General features: G+C 51.0%; 1 protein-coding gene across 1 annotated transcript in view; it reads right to left on the minus strand.

The window, feature by feature from the left end:
• slc4a3 (solute carrier family 4 member 3) overlaps positions 1–14522 on the minus strand; it is a 214412-nt gene that overhangs the window by 12378 nt on the left and 187512 nt on the right. Inside the window, exons 17-18 of the mRNA XM_070877002.1 lie at positions 14250–14447; positions 6320–6409 (exon numbers count right to left, since the gene is read on the minus strand). Of these exons, the coding sequence (XP_070733103.1) occupies positions 6320–6409; positions 14250–14447 (288 nt within the window). The remainder of the gene's footprint in view (positions 1–6319; positions 6410–14249; positions 14448–14522) is intronic.

Here is a 14522-nt window from a genome sequence, read left to right on the forward strand (position 1 = left end):
CTTGACAGGGTGGATGCAGAGAGGATGTTTCCACTGATGGGGGAGACTAGAACTAGGGAAAATTTTAGAATAAGAGGCCGCCCATTTAAAACTGAGATGAGGAGGAATTTCTTCTGTAAATCTGTGGAATTCACTGCCTCAGAGAGCTGTGGAAGCCGGGACATTGAATACATTTAAGACAGAAATAGACAGTTTCTTAACTGATAAGGGAATAAGGGGTTAGAAACATAGAAATGTAGAAAATAGGTGCAGGAGTAGGCCATTCGGCCCTTCGAGCCTGCACCACTATTCAATATGATCATGGCTGATCATTCCCTCAGTACCCCTTTCCTGCTTTCTCTCCATACCCCTTGATCCCTTTAGCCGTAAGGGCCATATCTAACTCCCTCTTGAATATATCCAATGAGCTAGCCTCAACAACTTCCACAGGTTAACAACTCTCTGAGTGAAGAAGTTTCTCCTCATCTCAATCCTAAATGGCCTACTCCTTATCCTAAGACTGTGTCCCCTGGTTCTGGACTTCCCCAACATCGGGAACATTCTTCCCGCATCTAACTTTGTTCAGTCCCGTCAGAATCTTGCAAGTTTCTATGAGATCCCCTCTCATCCTTCTAAACTCCAGTGTATAAAGGCCCAGTTGATCCAGTCTCTCCTCATATGTCAGTCCCGCCATCCCGGGAATCAATCTGGTGAACTTTCGCTGCACTCCCTCAATAGCAAGAACGTCCTTCCTCAGATTAGGAGACCAAAACTGAACATAATATTCCAGGTGAGGCCTCACCAAGGGCCTGTACAATTGCAGTAAGACTTCCCTGCTCCTATACTCAAATCCCCTTGCTATGAAGGCCAACATATCATTTGCCTTCTTCACCGCCTGCTGTACCTGCATACCAACTTTCAATGACTGTTGAACCATGACACCCAGGTCTCGTTGCACCTCCCCTTTTCCTAATCTGCCGCCATTCAGATAATATTCTGCCTTTGTGTTTTTGCCCCCAAAGTGGATAACCTCACATTTATCCACATTATACTGCATCTGCCATGCATTGCCCACTCACCTAACCTGTCCAAGTCACTCTGCAACCTCTTAACATCTTCCTCACAGCTCACACCGCCACCTAGTCATCTGCAAACTTGGAGATATTACACTCAATTCCTTCATCTAAATCATTAATATATATTGTAAAGAGCTGGGGTCCCAGCACTGAGCCCTGCGGTACCCCACTAGTCACTGCCTGCCATTCTGAAAAGGACCCGTTTATCCAACTCTCTGCTTCCTGTCTGCCAACCAGTTCTCTATCCACGTCAGTACATTACACCCAATACCATGTGCTTTGATTTTGCACACCAATCTCTTGTGTGGGACCTTGTCAAAAGCCTTTTGAAAGTCCAAATATACCACATCCACTGGTTCTCCATTGTCCACTCTACAGGTTACATCCTCAAAAAATTCCAGAAGATTTGTCAAGCATGATTTCCCTTTCTTAAATCCATGCTGACTTGGACCGATCCTGTCACTGCTTTCCAAATACACTGCTATTTCATCTTTAATAATTGATTCCAACATTTTCCCCACTACTGATATCAGGCTAGCCCAGTCTATAATTACCCATTTTCTCTCTCCCTCCTTTTATAAACAGTGGTGTTACATTAGCTACCCTCCAGTCCATAGGGACTGATCCAGAATCGATAGACTGTTGGAAAATGATCACCAATGCATCCACTATTTCTAGGGCCACTTCCTTAAGTACTCTGGGATGCAGACTATCAGGCCACGGGGATTTATCGGCCTTCAATCCCATCAATTTCCCCAACACAATTTCCCGCTTTATAAGGATATCCATCAGTTCCTCCTTCTCACTAGACCCTCGGTCCCCTAGTATTTCCGGAAGGTTATTTGTGTCTTCCTTCGTGAAGACAGAACCAAAGTATTTGTTTAACAGGTCTGTCATTTCTTTGTTCCCCATTATAAATTCACCTGAATCTGACTGCAAGGGACCTACATTTGTCTTCACTAATCTTTTTCTCTTCACATATCTATAGAAGCTTTTGCAGTCAGTTTTTATGTTCCCAGCAAGCTTCCTCTCATACTCTATTTTCCCCTTCCTAATTAAACCCTTTGTCCTCCTCTGCTATATTACAAATTCTCCCAGTCCTCAGGTTTGCTGCTTTTTCTGGCCAATTTATATGCCTCTTCCTTGGATTTAACACTATCCCTAAGTTCCCTTGTTAGCCACGGTTGAGCCACCTTTCTCGTTTTATTTTTACTCCCGACAGGGATGTACAATTGTTGAAGTTCATCCATGTGATCTTTAAATGTCTGCCATTGCCTATCACACGCCAGTCTATTCTAGCTAATTCACATCTCATACCATCGAAGTTACCTTTCCTTAAGTTCAGGACCCGAGTCTCTGAATTAACTGTGTCACTCTCCATCTTAATAAAGAATTCTACCATATTATGGTCACTCTTTCCCAAGGGGCCTCGCACAACAAGATTGCTAATTAGTCCTTTCTCATTACACATCACCCAGTCTAGGATGGCCAGCCCTCTAGTTGGTTCCTCGACATATTGGTCGAGAAAACCATCCCTAATACACCACAGGAAATCCTCCTCCACCGCATTGCTACCAGTTTGGTTAGCCCATTCAATATGTAGATTAAAGTCGCCCATGATAACTGCTGTACCTTTATTGCACACATCCCTTATTTCTTGTTTGATGCTGTCCCCAACCTCACTACTACTGTTTGGTGGTCTGTACACAACTCCCACTAGCGTTTTCTGCCCTTTGGTATTCCGCAGCTCTACCCATACCGATTCCACATCATCCAGGCTAATGTCCTTCCTTACTATTGTGTTAATTTCCTCTTTAACCAGCATCGCTACCCCACCTCCGTTTCCTTTCTGTCTATCCTTCCTAAATGTTGAATACCCCTGGATGTTGAGTTCCCAGCCTTGGTCACCCTGGAGCCATGTCTCCGTGATGCCAATTACATCGTATCCGTTAACTGCTGTCTGCGCAGTTAATTCGTCCACCTTATTCCGAATACTCCTCGATTTAAGGCACAGAGCCTTCAGGCTTGTCTTTTTAACACACTTTGACCCTTTAGAATTTTGCTGTAATGTGGCCCTTTTTGCTCTTTGCCTTAGGTTTCTCTGCCCTCCACTTTAACTTTTCTTCTTATGGGGAACAGGCGGGAAGTGGAGCTGAGTCCATGATCGGATCAGCCATGATCGTATTAAGTGGCGGAGCAGCCTCGAGGGGCCATATGGCCGACTCCTATTTCTTATGTTATTATGTTCCGCCATTGAAGCAGGATCAATGGTTCGTGTAACTGTATCTGGCTCAGTGTGTCACACTCTCTCACCTCTGAGTCAGAAGGTCATGGGTCCAAGTCAGATACGATGATAAGTACTGCAAGGAATAGAATACGGCCAGGGTGATCTCCTGGACTAGTGTCGATCGCCTGGATAGGTCGGAGAGGAATTTTCCCAGATTTTTTCCCCAATTGGCCTGGGTTTTTATCTGGTTTTTGCCTCTCCCAGGAGATCCCAAGGCTCCGGTTGGGGTGGAGTGTAGAATGTTTCAGTATAAGGGGTGTCACAGTTGTGTGAGGCGGACTGGTTGGGCTGGGTGCTCTTTCCCTTTCCACCATTATTCATGGGTTTATATGTAACCTTCAGGGCTGCTGACCGAGGGCCGTGGGTTCTTTGTCGGTCGGTGCGGACACGATGGGACGAAATGGCCTCTTCTGCGCTGTAAATTTCTCTGTTTCTGTGTACCCCTCCAGGGACTTGAGCACAAAACTCCAGGCTGACACTCCCAGTGCAGGGCTGAGGGAGTGCCGCACAGTCGGAGGTGCCGTTTTTTGCAAATGGATTCCCATGTCAGCAAATGTGAGGCCATCCAGTTTGGACTGAAATAGGATCGAACTTTCTAAATGGTGAAAAGCTAAAAATAGGGGAGGTCCAATGAGACTTGGGGATCGTTGTGCGTAGATCATTAAAGTGTCATGAACAGATAGAGTAAATAATCAACAAGGTTGATGGAACGCTGGCCTTTATATCTCGAGGACTAGAGTACAGGGGGGGGGGAGTAGAAGTTATACTGCTGCTGTACAAAGCCCTGGTTAGACCACACTTGGAGCACTGTGAGCAGTTCAGGACACCACACCTTAGGGAGGGTATATTGGGCTTGGAGGGAGTGCAGCGTAGGTTTACCAGAATGATACCCGGACTCCAAGGGTTAACTTATGAGGAGAGATCACACACATTAGGGCTGTATTCCCTACAATTTAGACGGTTAAGGGGTGATCTCATCAATGTTTGCAAGATATACAGGGGAACAGTTAGGATAGAGAGACAATTCCTGCTGGTTGGGGATTCTAGGACATAGGCTAAAAATTAGAGCCCGACATTTCAGGAGCAAAGTTTGGAAACACTTGTACACACAAAGGGCGGAGGAAGTTTGGAACTCTCTTCCAGTCAATTGTTAATTCTAAATTGGAGATTGATAGATGTTTGTTAACCAAAGGTATTAAGGGACACGGGCCAAAGGCGGGTATATGGAGTTAGGCTGCAGATCAGCCAGGATCTCATTGAATGGCGGAGCAGGCTCAAGGGGCCGAATGGCCTCCTCTTGATCCTATGTTACCGTGCACCCACACTCAGTTCCACAAATGAGACAGTGGGTCTGATATTCTGCCCCCTCCCCGGACACCAGTGCTGTCTCTCACTGGAAGACCCCTCTCATACTATCACCTTCTTGAAACTGAGTGGCTCGCTGGGACATTTCAGTCACGAGCCAACCACATCGCTGTGGGTCTGTAGTCACATGTAGGCCAGACCAGGTAAGGACGGCAGATTTTCTGCCCTAAAAGGCATTCGTGACCCAGATGGGTTTTTACGACAATCCAGTAGTTTCATGCTCACCATCACTGATACTAGCTTTTTATTCCAGATTCATTCAACTGAATTTAAGTTCCCCAGCTGCCGTGGTGGGTGCAATGTGTGCTCACAGGTTTGTAGAGCTCTTGCCTCCCTCGGGAGCCGGCGCCTCACAACTTGAGCCTCCTCCGGGAAACCCCCTCCGTGCCTTTCAGTTCTGCATGGAGGGGTTTCCTGTACGGGCTGCTCCTGCACACTCTCCACCTTGCCATCCTCGTCTGCCGTCCGGACACGCCATGGCGCACCATCTTGCCGTCCAGAGGAGGCGGAGGTCCCCAATGGAGGGCACTCTACGCGGGAGTCCTCCCACTATTTATTGGGGACTTGGCCTGGAGGGTGGTGCACGGAGCAGTCCCGTACAATCGGTTTTTAAGTTAGTTCACGGGCTCCCAGGCCGCCTGCAATTTCTGCGATCTGGAGGATTCCGTGTTTGATGTTTTTACTGAGTGTGTGAGGTTGCAGCCCCTGTTCCAATATTTGAAGGGCCTGCTCCTCAAATTCTGTCCGCACTTCAGTCCCACACTCCTGATCTTTGGGCACCCTGTGCGGAGGGGAGCGGGCAGGTCGGAGGGCCTCCTCGTAGGACTGCTCCTGGGCCTGGCCAAGGGGGCCATCAGCCGGTCCAGGCAGCGGGTGGTCGAGTGGGTCGTTCAGCCCGACTGCCTGCCTCTCTTCCGCGGTTACATCCAAGCCAGGGTGTCCCTGGAGATGGAGCACGTGGTGTCCACCGGTACGCTCGCGGCCTTCCGCGAGAGGTGGGCGCCGGAGGGACTGGAGTGCATCATCACCCCCGGCAACCAAATTTTAATTTGATTTTATATGTTTTAAAGTTTAATTTGTTTTCATTGCCGGGTTTTAGTGTCCCCCTCCCCTTTTATAGGGGGCACTTGTATATTATGGTTTTATTCCCCAAAAAAACCCAAAAAAACCCCCCACAAAAATCACCCAAGAAAAACAATAAAAAAAACAGAAAAAAAGGGTACGTGAAAAGTGTTTGGAGTGTCCCCCAGATCGGGGGGGGCACTTGATTTAAATGTTTAATTTTGCTGTTTATTTTAAAATAGTTGTAGAGCTGTTGAGGTGGGAGTGGCTTAGCCAGTCATATGATGTTCACACGACTCAATAAAACCCCAGCCAGTTGGGTTTCGGTCATCCAAGATGAGGTATGCAGTTGTGAGCCTGGTGGATAAACTGGTAATGTGTAGTGTGATTGTTAAATCTTTGCTAATAAACCAACTAGTTCTTAATAGCAATGTGTTGCTAGGGATTCCAAAGCAAAGAACCCATGAAGCAAATACATTACAGTGGGATTTGAACCCGTGTCCCTGGAACTACTAGTCCATGATGCTACCGTTTAGAAGCACACCTTTACCTCGGTGTAGGTGTCTGTGATTGAAGTGTCCACGATTACCATCACCAAGATCGCAATGGGGACCCCAAAGTCGCCAATGATACGCCGTACCTGCAGCAGAGGAAAGAGGTAACACGAGATTATTTGGTGATGGTCGAGAACTTTCTTTCTACACGACAATCGCAAGGGCGGGGGCGGGGGGGGGGAGGGGGCAGGAATGTAGCACACCCAAGTGTATCTCTACCACAGTCTCAGACTGAACCAGACCCTTCGCAAACTCGGCCACTTATCCGACAGATGCAGTATAATGTGGATAAATGTGAGGTTATCCACTTTGGTGGCAAAAACGGAAAGGCAGATTATTATCTGAATGGTGACAGATTAGGAAAGGGGGAGGTGCAACGAGACCTGGGTGTCATGGTACATCAGTCATTGAAAGTGGGCATGCAGGTACAGCAGGCGGTGAAGAAGGCAAATGGTATGTTGGCCTTCATAGCGAGGGGATTTGAGTATAGGAGCAGGGAGGTCTTACTGCAGTTGTACAGGGCCTTGGTGAGACCACACCTGGAATATTGTGTTCAGTTTAGGTCTCCTAATCTGAGGAAGGACGTTCTTGCTATTGAGGGAGTGCAGCGAAGGTTCACCAGACTGATTCCCGGGATGGCAGGACTGACATATGAAGATAGAACTGGATTGACTGGGCTTATTTTGACTGGAGTTTAGAAGAATGAGAGGGGATCTCATAGAAACATATAAAATTCTGATGGGACTGGACAGTTTAGATGCAGGAAGAATGTTCCCGATGTTGGGAAAGTCCAGAACCAGGGGTCACAGTCTAAGGATAAGGGGTAAGCCATTTAGGACCGAGATGAGGAGAAACTTCTTCACCCAGAGAGTGGTGAACCTGTGGAATTCTCTACCACAGAAAGTTGTTGAGGCCAGTTCATTGGATATATTCAAGAGGGAGTTAGATATGGCCCTTATAGCTAAAGGGATTAAGGGGTATGGAGAGAAAGCAGGAAAGGGGTACTGAGGTGAATGATCAGCCATGATCTTATTGAATGGTGGTGCAGGTTCAAAGGGCCGAATGGCCTACTCCTGCAGCTATTTTCTATGTTTCTATGTTTCTATGACCGCCCAAGCCCACACATCCTCCCAATCACCAAGACCACCATCACCCGTCTCTGCCCCCGTGTCTCAGCCCCAACTACTGCTGAGACCCTCGTCCAGCGCTCTCCTGCCCGACCCCCAACCTTCCAACCCCTCCTAACCTTCAGCCCATTCAAAACCTCTGCCGCTTGTGTCCTGACTCGCATCATGTGCTCGCTCACCTACCCTGTGGCTCCCCATCCCCAAACGCCTCCGTTTCAAAATGCTCATCCCTTGTGTTCAAATACCTCCTTCCCTCAGTTTTGCTCTCCATATTTACGAAAGGATACACTTGCTTTGGAGGCTGTTCAGAGAAGGTTCACTCGGTTGATTCTGGGGATGAGGGGGTTGACTTATGAGGAAAGGTTGAGTAGGTTGGACCTCTACTCATTGGAATTCAGAAGAATGAGAGGTGATCTTATCGAAACATATAAGATTATGAGGGGGCTTGACCAGATGGATGCAGAGAGGATGTTTCCACTGATGGGGGAGACTAGAACTAGGGGGCATAATCTTAGAATAAGGGGCCGTCCATTTAAAACTGAGATGAGGAGGAATTTCTTCTCTCAGAGGGTTGTAAATCTGTGGAATTCACTGCCTCAGAGAGCTGTGGAGGCTGGGTCATTGAATATATTTAAGACAGAGATAGACAGTTTCTTAACTGATAAGGGGATAAAGGGTTATGGGGAGCGGGCAGGGAAGTGGAGCTGAGTCCATGATCGGATCAGCTATGATCGTATTAAATGGTGGAGCAGGCTCGAGGGGCCGTATGGCCAACTCCTGCTCCTATTTCTTATGTTCTTATGTTCCCTATCTCTGTAATCTCCTCTAGCCCCCTCCCTGAGATCTCTATGTTCCTCCAATTCTCTTGCGCATCCAATTCTTCCTTTGCCCCACCATTGGTGGCCGTGTCTTCAGCCGTCCGGGCCCTGAGCTCTGGCATTCCCTCCCTACAACCTCTCTCCTCTTTTTATGACGCCCCTTAATGTTGACCTCTTTGACCAAAGCTGCTGGTCACCTATCCTAATGTCGACTTCTGTGGCTGGGGCTCGTGCAGGGTCAGGAGCTGGGACAGGGGGAGCGTAAGATGGGTAGGTCAGCGAGTGACCGCAGGTTGGGAGTATAAGTGCTGGAGCGGGACCTGGTACATCGTGGGCTACCGCGACCTGCGAGAGGACAGCACCGCAGGGCCGGAGGAGAAACGGGCTGGAGCACACCACCACAACTTCCAGCGCGAGCCGCTCCAAGTTGGCGACGGCTTCGAGGTGGGCGACTGGGTGACGTCTTCAGGACCCAGGTCGCTGTTTGGAGCGCGGACAGGAGCATCGGTCTGGTACAGCAGAGGAGCGGGAAGGTCGTGGTGGACTTGGGACGAGTGATCGGGGCGGAGGAGCGATGAGGGATCATGGCTGAGATTTGGTGGGTAAACGTGGCGGAGGTTCGGCAAGTGTTTTGTGACGGAGGTTCGGCGAGTGTTTTGTGACGGAGGTTCGGCGAGTGTTTTGTGACGGAGGTGTGGCGAGTGTTTTGTGACGGAGGTGTGGCGAGTGTTTTGTGACGGAGGTGAGGCGAGTGTTTTGTGACGGAGGTGAGGCGAGTGTTTTGTGACGGAGGTGAGGCGAGTGTTTTGTGACGGAGGTTCGGCAAGTGTTTTGTGACGGAGGTACGGCGAGTGTTTTGTGACGGAGGTGTGGCGAGTGTTTTGTGACGGAGGTGTGGCGAGTGTTTTGTGACGGAGGTGAGGCGAGTGTTTTGTGACGGAGGTGTGGCGAGTGTTTTGTGACGGAGGTACGGCGAGTGTTTTGTGACGGAGGTACGGCGAGTGTTTTGTGACGGAGGTGTGACGAGTGTTTTGTGACGGAGGTGTGGCGAGTGTTTTGTGACGGAGGTGTGACGAGTGTTTTGTGACGGAGGTGTGGCGAGTGTTTTTGTGACGGAGGTGAGGCGAGTGTTTTGTGACGGAGGTACGGCGAGTGTTTTGTGACGGAGGTGTGACGAGTGTTTTGTGACGGAGGTGAGGCGAGTGTTTTGTGACGGAGGTGTGACGAGTGTTTTGTGACGGAGGTGTGACGAGTGTTTTGTGACGGAGGTGAGGCGAGTGTTTTGTGACGGAGGTGTGACGAGTGTTTTGTGACGGAGGTGAGGCGAGTGTTTTGTGACGGAGGTGCGGCGAGTGTTTTGTGACGGAGGTACGGCGAGTGTTTTGTGACGGAGGTGTGACGAGTGTTTTGTGACGGAGGTGTGACGAGTGTTTTGTGACGGAGGTGAGGCGAGTGTTTTGTGACGGAGGTGCGGCGAGTGTTTTGTGACGGAGGTACGGCGAGTGTTTTGTGACGGAGGTGTGACGAGTGTTTTGTGACGGAGGTGTGGCGAGTGTTTTGTGACGGAGGTGTGGCGAGTGTTTTGTGACGGAGGTTCGGCGAGTGTTTTGTGACGGAGGTGTGGCGAGTGTTTTGTGACGGAGGTGTGACGAGTGTTTTGTGACGGAGGTACGGCGAGTGTTTTGTGACGGAGGTGTGGCGAGTGTTTTGTGACGGAGGTACGGCGAGTGTTTTGTGACGGAGGTGAGGCGAGGGTTTTGTGACGGAGGTGCGGCGAGTGTTTTGTGACGGAGGTACGGCGAGTGTTTTGTGACGGAGGTGTGACGAGTGTTTTGTGACGGAGGTGAGGCAAGTGTTTTGTGACGGAGGTGTGACGAGTGTTTTGTGACGGAGGTACGGCGAGTGTTTTTGTGACGGAGGTACGGCGAGTGTTTTGTGACGGAGGTGTGACGAGTGTTTTGTGACGGAGGTGTGACGAGTGTTTTGTGACAGAGGTACGGCGAGTGTTTTGTGACGGAGGTACGGCGAGTGTTTTGTGACGGAGGTGAGGCGAGTGTTTTGTGACGGAGGTGTGACGAGTGTTTTGTGACGGAGGTGTGACGAGTGTTTTGTGACGGAGGTACGGCGAGTGTTTTGTGACGGAGGTACGGCGAGTGTTTTGTGACGGAGGTGAGGCGAGTGTTTTGTGACGGAGGTACGGCGAGTGTTTTGTGACGGAGGTGTGACGAGTGTTTTGTGACGGAGGTGTGGCGAGTGTTTTGTGACGGAGGTACGGCGAGTGTTTTGTGACGGAGGTACGGCGAGTGTTTTGTGACGGAGGTACGCCGAGTGTTTTGTGACGGAGGTGTGGCGAGTGTTTTGTGACGGAGGTGAGGCGAGTGTTTTGTGACGGAGGTGTGACGAGTGTTTTGTGACGGAGGTGAGGCGAGTGTTTTGTGACGGAGGTGTGACGAGTGTTTTGTGACGGAGGTGAGGCGAGTGTTTTGTGACGGAGGTGTGACGAGTGTTTTGTGACGGAGGTGAGGCGAGTGTTTTGTGACGGAGGTGTGACGAGTGTTTTGTGACGGAGGTGTGGCGAGTGTTTTGTGACGGAGGTGCGACGAGTGTTTTGTGACGGAGGTACGGCGAGTGTTTTGTGACGGAGGTGGGGCGAGTGTTTTGTGACGGAGGTGGGGCGAGTGTTTTGTGACGGAGGTGTGACGAGTGTTTTGTGACGGAGGTGTGGCGAGTGTTTTGTGACGGAGGTACGGCGAGTGTTTTGTGACGGAGGTGTGACGAGTGTTTTGTGACGGAGGTACGGCGAGTGTTTTGTGACGGAGGTGGGGCGAGTGTTTTGTGACGGAGGTGTGGCGAGTGTTTTGTGACGGAGGTACGGCGAGTGTTTTGTGACGGAGGTGTGGCGAGTGTTTTGTGACGGAGGTGTGGCGAGTGTTTTGTGACGGAGGTACGGCGAGTGTTTTGTGACGGAGGTGGGGCGAGTGTTTTGTGACGGAGGTGTGACGAGTGTTTTGTGACGGAGGTACGGCGAGTGTTTTGTGACGGAGGTGGGGCGAGTGTTTTGTGACGGAGGTGTGACGAGTGTTTTGTGACGGAGGTGTGACGAGTGTTTTGTGACGGAGGTACGGCGAGTGTTTTGTGACGGAGGTGAGGCGAGTGTTTTGTGACGGAGGTGCGACGAGTGTTTTGTGACGGAGGTGCGACGAGTGTTTTGTGACGGAGGTACGGCGAGTGTTTTGTGACGGAGGTGTGGCGAGTGTTTTGTGACGGAGGTACGGCGAGTGTTTTGTGACGGAGGTGTGACGAGTGTTTTGTGACGGAGGTACGGCGAGTGTTTTGTGACGGAGGTGCGGCGAGTGTTTTGTGACGGAGGTGGGGCGAGTGTTTTGTGACGGAGGTGCGACGAGTGTTTTGTGACGGAGGTGCGACGAGTGTTTTGTGACGGAGGTACGGCGAGTGTTTTGTGACGGAGGTGTGGCGAGTGTTTTGTGACGGAGGTACGGCGAGTGTTTTGTGACGGAGGTGTGACGAGTGTTTTGTGACGGAGGTGTGACGAGTGTTTTGTGACGGAGGTGTGGCGAGTGTTTTGTGACGGAGGTGAGGCGAGTGTTTTGTGACGGAGGTGCGGCGAGTGTTTTGTGACGGAGGTGTGACGAGTGTTTTGTGACGGAGGTACGGCGAGTGTTTTGTGACGGAGGTGTGGCGAGTGTTTTGTGACGGAGGTACGGCGAGTGTTTTGTGACGGAGGTTCGGCGAGTGTTTTGTGACGGAGGTACGGCGAGTGTTTTGTGACGGAGGTACGGCGAGTGTTTTGTGACGGAGGTTCGGCGAGTGTTTTGTGACGGAGGTGTGGCGAGTGTTTTGTGACGGAGGTACGGCGAGTGTTTTGTGACGGAGGTTCGGCGAGTGTTTTGTGACGGAGGTGAGGCGAGTGTTTTGTGACGGAGGTTCGGCGAGTGTTTTGTGACGGAGGTACGGCGAGTGTTTTGTGACGGAGGTGTGACGAGTGTTTTGTGACGGAGGTACGGCGAGTGTTTTGTGACGGAGGTACGCCGAGTGTTTTGTGACGGAGGTACGGCGAGTGTTTTGTGACGGAGGTGAGGCGAGTGTTTTGTGACGGAGGTGTGGCGAGTGTTTTGTGACGGAGGTGTGGCGAGTGTTTTGTGACGGAGGTGAGGCGAGTGTTTTGTGACGGAGGTGTGGCGAGTGTTTTGTGACGGAGGTGAGGCGAGTGTTTTGTGACGGAGGTGAGGCGAGTGTTTTGTGACGGAGGTGTTGCGAGTGTTTTGTGACGGAGGTGTGGCGAGTGTTTTGTGACGGAGGTGTGACGAGTGTTTTGTGACGGAGGTGTGACGAGTGTTTTGTGACGGAGGTGTGACGAGTGTTTTGTGACGGAGGTACGGCGAGTGTTTTGTGACGGAGGTGTGACGAGTGTTTTGTGACGGAGGTGTGACGAGTGTTTTGTGACGGAGGTACGGCGAGTGTTTTGTGACGGAGGTGAGGCGAGTGTTTTGTGACGGAGGTACGGCGAGTGTTTTGTGACGGAGGTGTGACGAGTGTTTTGTGACGGAGGTGTGACGAGTGTTTTGTGACGGAGGTGTGGCGAGTGTTTTGTGACGGAGGTACGGCGAGTGTTTTGTGACGGAGGTGTGACGAGTGTTTTGTGACGGAGGTGTGACGAGTGTTTTGTGACGGAGGTGTAGCGAGTGTTTTGTGACGGAGGTACGGCGAGTGTTTTGTGACGGAGGTACGGCGAGTGTTTTGTGACGGAGGTGTGACGAGTGTTTTGTGACGGAGGTGTGACGAGTGTTTTGTGACGGAGGTGTAGCGAGTGTTTTGTGACGGAGGTGCGGCGAGTGTTTTGTGACGGAGGTACGGCGAGTGTTTTGTGACGGAGGTGTGACGAGTGTTTTGTGACGGAGGTGTGACGAGTGTTTTGTGACGGAGGTACGGCGAGTGTTTTGTGACGGAGGTGGGGCGAGTGTTTTGTGACGGAGGTGTGGCGAGTGTTTTGTGATGGAGGTGCGGCGAGTGTTTTGTGACGGAGGTACGGCGAGTGTTTTGTGACGGAGGTACGGCGAGTGTTTTGTGACGGAGGTGAGGCGAGTGTTTTGTGACGGAGGTGAGGCGAGTGTTTTGTGACGGAGGTGAGGCGAGTGTTTTGTGACGGAGGTGTGGCGAGTGTTTTGTGACGGAGGTGTGACGAGTGTTTTGTGACGGAGGTGTGGCGAGTGTTTTGTGACGGAGGTACGGCGAGTGTTTTGTGACGGAGGTACGGCGAGTGTTTTGTGACGGAGGTGCGGCGAGTGTTTTGTGACGGAGGTACGGCGAGTGTTTTGTGACGGAGGTGTGACGAGTGTTTTGTGACGGAGGTGAGGCGAGTGTTTTGTGACGGAGGTGAGGCGAGTGTTTTGTGACGGAGGTGTGACGAGTGTTTTGTGACGGAGGTGTGGCGAGTGTTTTGTGACGGAGGTGTGACGAGTGTTTTGTGACGGAGGTGTGGCGAGTGTTTTGTGACGGAGGTGCGACGAGTGTTTTGTGACGGAGGTGCGACGAGTGTTTTGTGACGGAGGTGTGACGAGTGTTTTGTGACGGAGGTGTGGCGAGTGTTTTGTGACGGAGGTGCGCCGATTGAGGGTACGGGGCCCAGGAGAGGCGAGGGCCCAGGGGCAGCACGGGCCCAGCCCACACTGTGCGATATGTGGGCGCACTGGGTCCGTGTAGCAGAGCAGGTCTCCAGTCGTCCTGGTTAACCCTTGCCACTGGACCAAGACCTCGCTCTGTCAAGCCCCGTGTGGTGGCTGGTGTGCAACGGTCACCCCACGTTAAAACAATCCACCCACAGGGATCTTCCACCCTTCAGGATGTAGTTCGGGATCTGGAATATTAGGTCCTTCATTGGAACACCTGTGAACCCATGTGGAATCAAGTCATCCTTGTCCGAGGGACCGCCCATGATGAGGACACTTTCCCTACATACTTACTTTCCCTCCCAGGAAGCGGCTGTTGCGAAGCTTCCTCATAAAAAACGCAATGAAGAATGTCCCAACCATCATGACCAGGGAGAGCAGGGCCGTGTTGGGTTGCTTTTGCAATGCCGTCTGCATCATTTGCTCTGTATAGTTGGAGCTTTGTGGAGAGATAGATGGGTACGTCTTCAGGAGTGGGTGTTCGGTAAAGACCTGCAGGGAGCAAGGACACAATCAGAACCGACCAATACCCTCCTGAGAACCCCGCAAAAATGCAGCTGAATCACC

Source organism: Pristiophorus japonicus, chromosome 3, assembly GCF_044704955.1.
Source record: "Pristiophorus japonicus isolate sPriJap1 chromosome 3, sPriJap1.hap1, whole genome shotgun sequence".
Taxonomy (NCBI): domain Eukaryota; kingdom Metazoa; phylum Chordata; class Chondrichthyes; family Pristiophoridae; genus Pristiophorus; species Pristiophorus japonicus.